At 33.9% G+C, this 15,870-nt stretch overlaps 1 protein-coding gene across 3 annotated transcripts in view; it reads right to left on the minus strand.

The window, feature by feature from the left end:
- LOC127873698 (B-cell lymphoma/leukemia 11A-like) overlaps positions 1–15,870 on the minus strand; it is a 102,231-nt gene that overhangs the window by 61,145 nt on the left and 25,216 nt on the right. For 2 of the 3 annotated variants that reach the window (XR_008046334.1, XM_052417640.1), the window contains exon 1: positions 3,027–3,171. The exons of the other annotated variant lie outside the window; for it this stretch is intronic. Coding sequence is in view for 1 of the 2 variants with exons in the window: in XM_052417640.1 (XP_052273600.1) it covers positions 3,027–3,102 (76 nt within the window). In the remaining variant the exon portion in view is untranslated. Of the gene's footprint in view, positions 1–3,026; positions 3,172–15,870 lie in introns of those variants that run through there. 3 annotated transcript variants of the gene reach the window in all.

A 15,870-nucleotide genomic window follows, 5' to 3' on the forward strand; every position in this document is an offset into this window, starting at 1 on the left:
GAAATAATTTATATTTCAATAAAAAATAACAATTAACACCTTTAACTCAAGCATTGATAACTACAGTAAAATTATAACTGCAAATTGATGATCGGGATCAGTTCTTAACACTTGTCAATACTAGATGACTATAATTAGAATATAAAATAGCAATTCTTTATTCTACACAATTCATTCTCTAAAATATCGGTATTCACAATAAAACAAAGAATAAAGTTGTATAGTATATATATTTTTTTTTTAAGGCACAACTACTGTTGAACATATATTTATGTCCACATATAATAATTTCTCTTTTAGTGTCTGCCATATTTTTATTCTTTTAAACTTTAGCGTAGGGTAAGAAAATATATGGAAACCTTGATAACTCACGACCTTTGGACACTCCAACATTTTGTCAATCAATTATCCCTTGGTGACCAGTAGAGTTCAGAAAATTTATTGTATTAACTATTCATTTTACTCTTTTGTAAAAAAGACTGTTATCACAACAAATGTTTTATTATTTAAATGTTTAAGGTTACTTAATTTTCAACCCTTTATCTGCGATTGTAACTATAATATATGTACATGTATTTTACTGTTGCAAGAGAATTTTATATATTTAAGTTAGGTTACCACTTAATGCATGCAGTAAGCATTGCAAAATTAATTTTCAATAAATGTAATCAATGGCTGTATAAAGTACTAAATATGATTCATTAATAGTTGAATCACTTATGTTTTTTCATGCTAAGTACTCCACACAATGTTTTCATACTACTGGTATTTTTTAGTTGTTTTTTACTTACAGTTGCATAATTATGTACAAAAAACACACACTCAATACACCTTTCAGTGCAATGGAAAAAAAGATAAGTTTTAAAATTAGAAATCTTTAAAAAAAAGTCTTAAGCATTATTTATGTAACACAATTTATGTATTTCTCTTATGAATTTATTTTTACAATATACTACACTATTATAAAATTATTATGAATTTAACAGTGAAAAAGGGCCCAATTCAGTAAATGTATGTACATCAATCCAAAGAGCATTTAACATTTTGCCTAGATAAAATGTCTTTTAAAAAAATCAACGATTTTAATTGTCAATAAATACCTTTCCTATCTTGAAAAGGACAAATGATTGAAATCTGATTTGCAAATAAAATGCCTGGCTCTAAATGTATATTAAACTCTGCCCGGTTGGTTGCCAATGGCCATACTGTTTGTCTAGCGGTTGAAGCGCAATGGTCTAGTTGTACTTAATGTTTTAACATTAATAAAAAATACAGTCAAGTGATCTCAACACAATACACGTCCCACTGCTTTCAGATTGTTTGCTTTTTGGCATTCACCGATTTGAGGAAAAATAAATAATTTTAAAAATGTAATGTGCAGAATCAATTTTTAAATTACAATACATCAGAGTGTGACCCATAAATTGCAGATTAAAGAATGGATCTTGACCCATGCAACCACATTTTTGTTGTTAAAAGGATCAATGATATTCACTTCCTGTTTGATTGTTGATTTTGAACGATTGATGTGAATAAATCATATTTGATTATTTACTTTTATTAACTTTATATTGAAATTCAAATAGTGTATCAAATCAAATTAATAAATTTTTGTAAAATTCATAATTGAAATAAACTTTTTAAACAAATATTTTATTGAACAAGTGTTAAGTTGGACATAAAGGTTAAAGTGTCTCTAAATTGTCATAACATATGGACTCTAACCACATAATTTAGCTAGCTGTAAACTGAACCACAGCAGACAGACAGGTCTATGTGAGTCACTTCCTATTGGTCAAAAGATGCATTCTGGGAGGAACACAGAGTTTGGGGAGGATGTCTTCTGCTGTAAAATGTTCACAATCCAGAAAACATGCAGCAAACATGTCTAACAGCTTGTGAAAGGATAACTTAGATAAATAGTTCTCAAATTAATAGTTTCTATACTGATTCCACAAATGAAAATTACTGGTCATGTACGTAATTCCGGCCTGTACGTAAAAAATCGGCCACCTATGTACAATCATTTTCATGATCTTAACGCACATATTTTGTTTTTATTTAGAAAAAATCAACATGAAAACTATCCCTACTCTCAATATTTTGCAAATGTTAGAACCACATCACTGTAAACTTTTGTGTTAAAATGTCACAAATATAGCAGGAAATATTTGGCTCGTGGGGAAAGTGATGTCATCATTAGTTGCAACAATTATATTCATATAAGAAACAAATATATTTGATAAAATTATTTTTATTTTATCTAATTAACTTAAATTAAAGTTTTACCAATTAATTGTACAAAAAATTATATTCAAAACATAAAAGTCAGAACCTAAATATATTTTTTTAATATATGAATTACCTCCCTTTATAAGAATATTACTAGATTACATGTTTTAATATTATATATAAGCGTTTACTAATAATCAACACTGAAGTCAACTTTTCAAACAAAATGTGTTTACTTGTTTAGCTATGTTTGAAAAAAATTATTAAACACATTATAAAGAAATATTTTTTAATGTATTAGCAGTTTCCCATTGTTTATATTTATTAAAATAGGTAGGGGGAGTTACTGGTATAAAAATTTCGCATTTATTTTAAATTTCAAGTCAAAAATTGTAATAGTATAAACATTGATTAATAATCTGAAATTGAGGACATTTGTCAAAAGATATTGCTTTGTAATTTTATCTGCAGGTCAAACTGAAAAGTGGCCGATTTTCTAGGTACATTTAACCTATGAAAATGGATAGTTTACATGTCATCATTTTCTGTTCATTAAGTAAAATCCACCGATCTAATTCTATTTAAATTTTCATGCTAGGTGAGTTTTGAACCCAGGATTATATATGTGAAGTTTAGTTTCAACCAGTTGCCTAACACTAATGATTTTTCTTAAATAGTCCGAAAAGTGGCCGGAATTACGTACATGACCAGTATATACAAAGAAAATATGACTGGCACTTCACAAAATATGCATAATATTAAAGAAAAAACAAATATAATATGTAATTTCTTACTTTGAGAAAGATTTTCCAGTCCTGAAAAATCACTGCATATGGACACATTACAACCTTCAAAAATATTTTCACACATTTTTCACAACAGTTTTTCATCCCTTCCCATAATGCTCTCCTTGTCACCCACCAGATCATCAGATCAACAGCCTGATTTTTTACATGGCAAACTTAACAACTCCTCTCATGTCTAGTTTCAAGCACTAAAACTACATCTGCAAACTTTTATCAGAAAAAAGCAGTGGCAAAAACACCACAAAATTTGCACACACTTCATTTAACTCAGCGCTTCTTTAACAAGAGAAAGTGAGGTCTTCGAAAATTTAATACTCTAATTCCACTGAATAAAATACTAGATCAATAGTTCTGTTCTCTAAAATTGTCGTCTTTAAAAATAAAGCAACTGTGGATTGTTCAAAGCAACTTCTATTCCTCGCTAAGCCCAGTTATTTGGCTCAAATCATCCGAGTCTTTAAGAAGCTTCCATTTCAGATCCCACTGTCTTCCATAATACCAATCGTTTCCCAATCCATATGTCTCTAAGTTATGCTTTCATGAATTAAACCTTCAACTCATTTAAGGATAATTATAGTACCATGATTAAATTATTTGGAATAATAATTAAATTAAAATTAGGCCTTCCAGTCAAAGATGCCAGTGGATCAGACAAAACGGCTTTCAAGACGAAATGGGCGTATTTTTGTTATGTAAGCATACAGTATCTACACGTCCCCCTAGTTGTCCTCAGTCACGGAAACCAATAGAGGCTGGCCCTAATTAGCAGTTACAGCTCACATCCTATTTACTGTAAAAATAATTTCTTCATAAAAATCGAAATTCTCCTGTTGGAATGTCAAAACTGGCTCGACATGTAATAATTACGGCTCACTGAATGATGACAGTGACTGTTTTCACTGAAGTTGTCAATACCCAAATTCACCACTGTTCAATCCGTGAAATTGAAAGTACATACAGGCAGCTGATTATAGCGTAATTCAACCCCAACCAATATTACCTTCCATCCTTATTCCAAGTTTTACAATTAATGTCATGAAGATTTATTCACTCTCTAGCTTGGACTCCAGCCTAGCTGATTAATGGCGGAGTTATCTATTATAACAAAACTCAAAATGAAGAAAAAGTATGGGAGATATTTCCTTTATGCCAAATCCAGAAAACACAGCATAAATTCTTATTTTCCAATCTTGACCAACTTTTTTATATTTCATTCAAGTCTTCATCAATTGTCAAGTCACTCTATTATCATCATCACTAATGAACAAAAAATCTTAGCCATCAAAGCAACAGATCCAATTTTTTTATTCAAGAAAATATTGAAACTATGAAATCGTACATATTGAACGACGATATCGGTTTATACCAGCTTTGGTTCATGACCACATTTGGAAAGAAATCTAATGCATAGTTTCTGCAAATGACCTTTCTATACTTTGAGATGAATTTTTTTCTTTCATTCGGGCACATTAATCTATTTTAGAGGGAAAGACTGGCAAATGGAACTTACTGCGGCCCCCTCGTGTCACTTTCCACCCTGCCCTTAATTGACACATCATGAAAATGTGCACCCCAATCATCTAGATCAAATCACCTTGGTTTTAATAAATATGCATTAAGCTGACCACTCATGAATGGCCGGTTGGTCAGGTGGCCGAAGAACTTACCATGACAATGAGCCTGTTAAGGACCAATTTACCTGACCCCTTGACCTCTCATGACCCCTTGGTCCACTGTTCCCAGGCCTTGTCAAGCCACTGTCCAGTAAAAAAAACTTGCCAGCGGTCATTAAAAATCAAAATTATTGTTTGAGAGTGTATGACATTTCCTATAAAATAAAACTTGGTGATTTTCCTTTTGGCAAAATTAATTTTGCATTAGGGCTGGATATAATTGCACACATCATTAAAATTTCCCTGGTATATGGTAAAGTTGATATGTATCATTGAATGTAGACTAATAAAACATTTTACATTACAGTACTAGTACCAGAAAAGAAATATGGACAGAAGTAAGTATTGCCTATTAAATTAATTACACCAAGCTTATTTGTATATTTTTGAAAACTATTTCATCAAACAATAATGGATGAATAAAGGGAGTAGTCTTGCTATAATAGACAAAATAAAATATAAATGAGACTGATCCCGCTGGGAAAACATGGTTCAATGCATGTGGGTAAAGTGACAGGAGCAACACTTTCCGCCTAAACTGGATATTCACTAAGAAGGGACTTCCTTTAAATGGAAAATTCCATAAAAGCGTTATGAGTAATCCCTAATTAGCAGACTGCACAGGCTAATCTGGGATAAAACTTTACGCATACGCATTAAGCCAAGTTTTGCCAGAGAAAGATTAATTTATTAATAATTTGAGACTTAACGCACATGCATTAAGTCTGGTTTTCCAGCGCGGGGCTCAAATATTTTTGGGAATTCCTGCCTTATTTTGTACACTCAATGATGACAGAGATATAAGGTAGATATTACGCTATCCACATTGGCTCAACAGCCAGTTTCCTGAGTGATGCTACCATAAGAGGTAGCCTCTTTGTTGACAATGGCCTCATCACTACAAGTGCTTGATTCAACATTTCATAATTGATATTTAATTACATCAACAAGCTGCACAACATTTTCCTGGTTGGTGACACTTGCTAAGTGCCATCTTACCATCAAATTCACTACTTTGTTTGGATCAAGGACAAGTTTGTCAGACAAGCTGCTTTTTTCAATGTATTTAAACAACTTAAAACTTGTGGCCCAAAAACAATTCATGAAGGAAAATCTTTGAAATAATGCTTTATTTTGAAGATTGATCATAAGATTAAGGAAACAGTTGTGGTAAATGCCAAGTGCTACTTGAGGGTTTAGCAGACTGCTCAGGGGTGGGGGTTTCCAACAGCAGTCACCAGGTCATACCTTACTGATTATATGCAAGGGAATTTTTAATTCAAACCTTATGTGCGCAGAAACAATTGTAACAAATGTAGTTTTATTTTCATAAGGAAATGAGAAAGACTTCTGGATTTGCATTTCTACATATTTCTTATTGGAAATGTACTTTTTTCATTGCATTAATATAAACCAATAAACACAAAATGAAACTATTATATGATGCAGGAAGGAACCAATTTTCAAACAGTAAGACTAAGACACAACAAAATATAGAAAAAAGTAGGATTCACATTGTTGTTTCTTCAAGCGTTTAATATAGGAGTATTAGGAAGTTAGGCCAAACCTAACCACAGCCCCAAAGGTGTAGTCAGATATCTGCAAGCCCTCCCCCCTCGCAGGCTTTGGATATCAGTACTGGGCCTTTGTGTCATACATCGTAACAATCCGTCGGGACAAATAGCCTTAATAGAGTGATCCACCCCACCATCATTACAGACAGGGGATAATAATGACCTGACAAAATGTCTTCTGGGCAAACAAGATCACCCTTTCTCCCAACCAATGAGAATGACCAATCGACACACAGTTAAAGTGGACAGCATGTAATCATTTCGGTACTAGCAAGATAATTAATTTTTTTAACGGCTTTCAAATTCGATTGACCCTTTTTCAGGGTCTCAGCTTTCAATAAATTAAAATATTTAACTTCCAGTACAATTGTTTAAGAATTAATTAGATTTCTCCAACAAACAAAGAGGTCAGCACCGTTTAGTTTCCCTCATGAATATTCTTGCTGACCACTCAACAGAAATTAATAAATATCACTTTATCAAAAGTGAAAGGATGTATGATTTCATGAAATTAAAATAACTGCCAAGGATAATGCCTTTTCATGCTAAATCACTTGTTTCAATGTCAGGCATGGTTTCCATGGTTTCAATGTCCAGACTCTGTGTGACCCAAACTGACCACAACTGCTGACCCATGAAATTCCCACCCACAAGACCCAGGTGACAAACTCTTTAACCCTTTGCATGCTGGGAATGCTAAAATGTCGTCTGCTGAATTTCTAAAATTAGCATTTTCTTCGATTTTTTTCAAAGAATACTATCCGAATAGCAAACAGTTTGGATCCTGATGAGACGCCACGTTCTGTGGCGTCTCATCTGGATCCAAACTGTTTGCAAAGGCCTTCAAAATTCGGTTCCAGCACTGAAAGAGTTAAGCAGGATCAACCTTCAAACCTTTTACCACTCAGATACGCACTTTGACACATTTGCAGTCCCTTCAAAAATCAAGTTAAATTAAATAAACTTTTTTTTTTACTAGATTCAAGATTTTAAGGCTTAATTCGCAACCCTTAGATACTGATGAGCAGGAAACAGCATAAAACCTGAACAGACAAAGAGTTACTCGCACACTGTCATGTTTTACGCTCAGGTTGCATACAGCCATTTTCCCTTTCCTTCTGTGTTTTTCTTTGAAATATTAAAAGGTTCTTATTCATTGATTACAGCATTTTTGACAGTGTATCATGCAGTAAATGCTTAAAATTGCTAGATTTTAACCACTGAATGTAAGAGCTCCATTAAAATGACAACAATAGCATAGAAGAATGAAAAAAGTTTGTCCCAAACAAGTGTCCTTTTGATTAAAAGGCTATTACATTGATCACTATGCCATCCAGACGTTTATATATGTACAGTCATTTCATATTTGATATAAGTTATCCAACTTTGCAGGAAAACTTAAAGATAGCAACAGAATCATTCCATATAAGTCAATCGTTTTACATTTCTAACGCTTTACGAATTTATTAATTCCAAATGATGCTAATTCATAAACACAACGGTATTTTCAGAATGAGTGAATGTCATAAGCAGTTTTTCACTCCCGGGTTTATAGTATTCTTATTTGTTTTGAATCTTTGACAAAAAGTCGGACAATTTCATTTCGATAATCTGTGAAAACGTCCCTATAAATGCCTATGCCCATTAATTGCAATGCATCAAGAAATAATACAAGACTCTGGAATTATGGCATATCAAACATTATTTGATTGTTATAATCTTAATCATATATAAGAAATTGAAGGCTATCTATTCAGTCATTTGTACATAACTTTATTTTGGGGGAAGGGGCAGAATAATTTGACTTTTTGTTGTTGTTGTTTTCACATCGGTCAACACAATCTTTATTTTGGCACACACAAAATGTGACTTACCATTAGAATCAAACGACTGTGAGCAACAGAAACTTATTGGTTTGGCTAAAGGTTTTCAGTTTTATGAGAAAAACTTAAACTATTGGGTTAATAGTACTTTCCCTGTTCTGCAGTTTGATGACTAAAATGTTTCAGAATGGCTAAGGAAACTGGTTAATTTACTACATGGCAATTTGTTTTGTTTCTTTAACATTTCCCCTGATATCACAGGTAAGGCCATAATGAAAGGTCAAATATTAAAAATTGTTCCACATTGATTACTTAATTTTTTTATCATGAGCAGTTGTGTCTAAAAGCTCTGAATAAGTCAACATTATATTACAAAAAAATATGGCAGGAATATCAATACATCTGTATATGCACGCAGGATCCTTTTGGCCGTATTCATACGCCCCAAAAAAAAAGTCATGTTTTGTTCATTTTTCATAGCAATTTGTTTAAACATCAAAACAGTGCATCATATTAAATTATTTACTGATAAAGCCTAGTTTTAAATTACCTCAAGTTAAAAGAAATCACCTACACTGCTGCATAATGAAAGCAATAAATTTTCTTTATTATTTGAGTTTCCCCTTCACCAGTCATGTATGAGATTGCCCTCTGGCGAGCCTCAATGTCCACATAATAATTTATACAATTGCTAGGTCATCGTAATATTACCTCAATCAATAAGTGTTAACCGCAACTATATACTCTACCGCCATTTACCTCATGTACATGCGCTGTGTTAACCATTCACGCATCATTTGAAAGTGTTTTACCTAACCAGTGTCTGAGTCGCTAAATCAGTGAGACGTGAAATGCATACTACATCATAGTCAAAACCATTACATTCTACTGTCTGTATAAACTGGGTCAGCATTTAAAATAGTATATTTTTTGTTTTAAATACGTTATACATTTTTAAAACTCACCAAAAACTGACTACTTTTCTAACGTTAGCTTAAACAGACAGCATAGCTCACTGTCTGTTAAATCAATTATTAATTTTAAAATTGATAAATTATATTATATTTATCAAAAATTAATAACATGTTTGTCTCTGCTAAAAAATGCAACAAGAGTCATAAAATAGCCGGTCTAATGGCCAGCGATTTACTCTTCCTGATAAATCAGCTTATTTACATTTCACTGAGAGAGTGCAGTGGCTTGTTTGAAAATATTGAAGCTACTTTAGATAACCTGTCAAAATGTGCAGGGTAGACATTAGCCAATATCTAAATATAGCCAATATTCAGGGCACACACTGGACCCAACAACAATGGGCCTTCAAAAGTGTTTCAATCCTGGTCAATGGTTTAAAGGTTTAAGCTGTGTTAAAAACATTTTGTTGTCGAGGCCAAATTATTACAAAATCAGGCGTTATTTATTTAGGCAAGTTCTAAGTGAACAGCTAATTAAAATAGAAGTTTATTTTTTCGTGATTTTGGTAAAACTGTATTGATTAAAGTTCAGTATATTTTACCCATGAGGAGCCTCATTATTGTCCAATGGCTCGCTTGCCGTGCACATCTTGACCTTGACTAGATGTACATGAATGTAGGTTAACATTGTTATAGCGACACCTGTGTGCTGTTAAAACACACACTGCCAGGAAAACAAAGGTTTATCACATGAAAGTGGATATTGCTCTGTGAACTCAAGACAAGTGCTTATAAATGAGCCTTGTTCTGAGAAAACTGGGCTTAATGCATGTGCGTAAAGTGTCATCCCAGATTAGCCTGTGCAGTCCACACAGGCTAATCAGGGACGACACTTTCCGCCTAAATTTGATTTTTGGTAAGGAGGGACTTCCTAGAAACTAAAGATACCATAAAAGCGGAAAGTGTCATCCCTGATTAGCCTGTGGGGACTGCACAGGCTAATCTGGGACGACACTTTACGCACATGAATTAAGCCCAGTTTTCACAGAACAAGACACAAATATTTCACAGGCACAGTACTCTCCATTTATAATATTGCGCAACATGTCATAGTGACTGTTAAAGATCAGTAATGTTGTATAGGCATGATAAGTGCTTTGTATGTACTATTGTTATGGTTTGTTAATTTTTTATTAAATGTAATATATTCTCAGCTTGCACAACCTTTTAGTAAGTTTTTTGTTGCATTTAATATAAAGCAACCCTAAAGTTGACATGAAAATTAAGATACAAGCCTTGTTCTAGGAAAACTGGGCTTAATGCATGTATGTTAACTGCTATTAATTTGCACAGGCTAATCCGCTACTTTTGGCTTTAATGAAATTTTTCCATTTCAAGGAGTTCTCTTCTAAACAAAAATGGAAAGTGTTGTCCCGTATTATCCTGTGTGAATTGCACAGTTGATCTGGGACAACAATTTTTGCGCACGAAACATTGAATGACTGGAGGTCACAATACATAGAACATTAAGATAAAAATTGTCATCTAAAAAAAGCACATTCAGAATAATTGCCTTTTTATTAACAAGCAATTAATTGTTGAGGTTTGTTGGCTTAGCATTAATAGTTCCCAAAAGACACATGTTTAATGCAGCACCATTCTGCAAAGGGTCAGTAAATGAGAACCTTACTAAAACACTCAACCCAGAATACTAGGCATTGCAAGAAAATAGCTTTAAAAAATTAAATATTCGTTCATTATTCCTTTAAACACAATACATGTATTAGTAATATAGTAATAGTTGTTATTCAAGGGTACTCTTAAGGTATACCCATGTAACATCATGGTCCTATGTCGGGGGACAAAATAAACTGGGCGAGAAAATTGTGCATCCAGTCTGGGACTCCAACCGGGGACACCTAGCTGTCAGGGTGATTGGTCTCTCGACTGATCAATCCAGTCTGCCACACAAGTTTTCTCTCAATGTCACCAAAATCATACCTGGACACATACTTATTAGTAAGACATTGTTTGCACCAAGTTATAAGTTGAGTTCCAAATAGGGCCTATTTATTGGGAAGTTTGAAAAAAAGAGATCTCAGAAAGAATGGATGTGTATGCCACTTCTGCCCCTATCCATCCACCTATGATACCAACGCCCTTTAATGCACATGTTACATGTAAATGAACCACTCAGTCACTGTCAGTGACAATTTAAAAAACAAGAAACCTTCGGAGACGGGTGATGCTCCCCAAAGTTTTTTTTTTTACAATATTGCACTATATATTCAGATAAAAGGAAACGTTTAGTAGTTGGGGGGACAAGAATTGCACTATATGTACAGTTCACACAAAATTTCAAAGGGCCATAACTCTGTGAAAAACCAGAACCGGCTGATAATATGCACATCTCCTCTTGGTAGTGAAGTTTAATTGAATTCCGGTCATTAACTACTGAGAAATAGCCCGGACAAAAATTGTGCACTGACAGGGAGCATAAAAAAACAGGCTATGAGGTACAGTTATGACTGCCAAATTTTGCTACAATCCACTATAACATGCAGGTGAAATTATGACCGATGGACACTAGAACCTTTACAGAACCACCAAATGAAGGATCAAACATGCAGGTTACCCACCATAGAAGCATGACCAATGCACACAAACCTTTGCAGTTATTAATGTGATGCAGCTATAAACAGCAGGATCTAGATTTCATAAACATTTTAATATTTGACACTGGCGACAAATTAACATGCCTTATAAACATTACTCAACACTGCGGACAATAGACAACGCAGTAATTACAAACTATCCTGACATCAGTTTATGATGATTAATTGAAATAAATTTGCATATCAGTAATAAAATTAATGCAAAAGTGTTGTACTGTCTGACCAGGACCTCTCCCATTTACATCAATCTTGTACCAGAGGCCAGCGTAGGGACATTGCAGACGTTGTTGACGTCTTTCCATTGGTTGGTTTTTCTAATTACGTAACTTCTCAAACGGGCTGTACTCTGTTCGTGTCATTTTATGGTCGCCATGGTCCTCTGTTATGAAAGTTTAATTACGCTAAATATACTTCAAATATCCATCATGTCCGATTGTGGGGAAATATTTAAAAGATTTATTGAGACGTATTATAACATGCTACTCACAACTTTTATAGATTATAAATGAGAAGAAAGTACATGTGCTACAGACACGAATGACCCCTTGACCCATATATTTGGTCACAGCCTAAGGGCATGTCTGGAACACAAATGTTACCTTTACTAATTCAATTTAAAGCTTCTTTAGTGCCAAAAAAACCCTTAAAGCTTTAATTTATTCAGCTAAAAATAGCATAGCCTGTATTCAAATTGAGTTTTAGACTTAGCAAAAAAGAATACGCTTTGAAACCAAGAAAAATATGTTAAGCATTGGATTATATACAGTCAATTAATATTGCTAACAGCATAAATAGATTTTGTTCAAAATAAATTATACAAGCATTTAATGTTGCTTATGTCATAAATAATGTTTTCTAAATAAATAAATTTGTCATTAGAGGAGCTAAATACCATGTAATATAGAACTGTATTTTTCTTTAAAAACCACACAGATTAAATAATACTTCTTATTTTTGACTAAAATCTCATTTGGTTGGTGAATATGCAACCATAGCCAGAATTCCCTACTGTACGATCATATAATGGGTTTCAAGCTATGCAAGTTGTAGCAAAATCTGGATTAGAGCGCAGTCCACACAGGCTTATCATTGACAACACTTTCCCCCTAAACTGGGTTTTCGTTTAGAAGATACTTCTTAACAAGAGCTGTCTCCATCGGAAGGCATATGCCCCCTGAAAAACGCTTTTTCGAAACCTAAACGCAGATTTCAAAACCTAAACGCGGACCCTAAGTTCAAGGTCAAAGGGGTCAAAATTTGTGTGCACATGGAAAGGCCTTGTCCATATACACACGATTACCAAATATGAAGGTTACATCTGAAGCGACATAGAAGTTATGAGCATTTTTCAAAACCTAAACGCAAAAGTGTAACGGACAGACGGACGGTGCAATCACCATATGCCCACCTTCGGGGGCAAAAAAATAAATAGTTCCATAAAAGCCTAAAGTTTACAGATCAACCCTCACATAATGTTGTGACGCACATAATGGCGAGTGGGATGCTGGACATCTCCTTCTTTGCAGGACAAAACATTTGGAACTGATCCTAAGATATCAATCAATACATTACAACAACACCAAGTAAAACTACCTTATGAAATTTTCATAGTTGTATGATAACATAATACAATTTTTCATGGTATTAAGTTTGAATAATATATTATTGCTACAAATTTGTATGATTAAGTTCTCATAAATGATATCAGCTAACAAAGTGTCTGGTCCGAGCGCAAGGAGGAAATAAATCTGTTTGCACCACTTGCCTGCGCTGATGTCACAAGGACACTTGTCACTTAAGGACAAATAACCATATATATCAGAAAAGTGTCCGGATGTTTAAAGTGACGCTAATGTACAAAAACTGCAGAACGTAAGGAGAGGTCACCTTGCTACTACTTGATGTAAATGAGTACAAGAGGCGACCAACAGGGAATCATTGTGGTCCAAGAAAATTTTAGTGAAGTATAAGAAGAGATACAAAGTATCTGGCATGTTTCTCTAAGCGCGTTTAAGTACATTATTACTTAATTAAGTAATTAATTAGCAATTACATTTTAATCTATCTGGAACAATTATGAAAGGTAACCAATGCCTATGAAGCAGGATAAAATGTGAAAACAGCAAAGTATCATGAGTAATATACTACGCCAGGCTTGGTAATGTATTGTATTCTCAAAGATCTAACATTCAAATTTAATGTTAAAATAGATTCTTAGGAATATTATGTTTTGAAATGAAGGACATTTTAAGATAGCAATGATATGTATAAAATTACTGAAGTTAATCAATCACAGATGTTGCTGCATATCATCTATGTTCCTTCAAAAATTGAAAGATGTTTAGTAATGACCGCAGGTGCAGGTTGTGTATGGTGATTTTAAATGTCCAACACTTACGGTAATAATGTAACAGTTTTCTACAGAATGCTGCCATTGACCCTATTTGAACATACTTATGATAAGAAGGTTTAACTGATCAATTATTTTTTCTAGTCTGGAACAAAAGTTCACACATTTAGTGCTAGGTGATCGTAAGTCAATTAGAGTAAAGTGTAACCTAAATATATATCTAATTTACACATTTTACTATATTTCTATATACAAAGTTTCCTTTAGCAATTGAAATCTTCCAACTGATCAGATATTGTCTATCTCTTTTCAACTAGTTTGCCCTGCTTTGACACCTGAGGTCCTATGGTGATTATAAACTGTTTAAATTATTCAATTTCAAACCACCCAATACTGCGTTGACACCCTGTGACTTTAAAGGTGCAAAAGGGCAATGACTAACTTCTTGTTTATGTAGAAAGTTTAAAATGGTGTTTAAAATGAAACCAATTGTTGATGTTGAAAAGTGGTTTCTCTAAAGAAGGGTTTGTAGTAAATTTTATCTCAAATTTAAGCTGAAATCATTTATATGATTTCAGATACTGAGGGCTGAGCACAAAACTGTTGTAACTTATATAGAAATCTGAGGCAGGTACAACACTTTGACACTTAAACCTTGATACATTCTCAACCCTCCAGATCTCCCAGGAATATCTAGCAAGGCGTTCACTCAGTCATCAGTCTTTGTTAGTATTTGGAGATCCATTCAGTTGCGTCACTCATAGATTGAGCGATAGGAACATTTGTAGGACCATATCCCAACCCATTCCCCATCAGACTTTCGCTTTAACACTTCAGCTGATCCCGTGAGCTTTGTCCAGAGTGACAATAGCGTACTATTTCACATCTGACATCTTTTTAATTCCCTAGGCCCAATGCCTCAAACCCTGTTTTGTATCAGCCCAGTTACATCACAGTGAGATCTCGCTTTGCGATGTCATTTAATTCTAGCCTATGTCCATAACAAATGTCCTAAGTGAGTGGGATTGTATCATTTATTTGTTGTGAAATTTATTCAGCAACTGTCACAGGGAGACAGCTGGTGGTTTAGTAACATCCTCTTCACTTTTATCGAAATTACGTATCTTCCAGTCAGTTTCAAGTTGAAATAAAATTCAAATTTTGTTGGACACGTGGGGGCAGCAATTAAGGGTTGAAGAATAAATTGCATCTGATTGGATAATAATGGACAAAAGGGAAACTGGAGAACCTTTGAAGAGTATAATCGGAAACTGTTGTTATAAAATCTAATAATCAAGTGGCTAAAATAGTTGACACCTAATTCAACATTAAAATGCCCTAATGAACTTTTTTCCATGACTTTGTAGTCCAGCATCTGCAAGAGATATCAAATTGTAAACAAACACCATGGGCATTGTTAAATGGCATCACGCAGCAAAGCCAACCATCTAACGGCTGCTTTGTTATCAAGCTTTCTTATGGCGCAACTGTCCGCATAATTACGTAGTTCAAAAGCCATCAAGCTTTGTTGAAATTCTTAACAATTGAAACTGGCTATTTTACTTTTTACAGTTGTTACGCTCACTTCCCCCGTGCTTTTTGAATATTGTTTTATGATCCACAGTTTGTGTCAGTCCAGAAAGCAAAATTCAATACATAATTCATGTTACTTTAAACACATGAGCTTTTGTGCTCTTGTGGTGTAATTGCATAGGCTAACGACTCTATTCATAGCGTTTCAATCAACGGAAACCATTGCACGCTCCTTTTGAAATGGTCAAATCCAATCTCCATTATTGATAAATTCGAATTGAAATATACAC

Source organism: Dreissena polymorpha, chromosome 3 (genome assembly GCF_020536995.1).
Source record: "Dreissena polymorpha isolate Duluth1 chromosome 3, UMN_Dpol_1.0, whole genome shotgun sequence".
Classification (NCBI taxonomy): Eukaryota; Metazoa; Mollusca; class Bivalvia; order Myida; family Dreissenidae; genus Dreissena; species Dreissena polymorpha.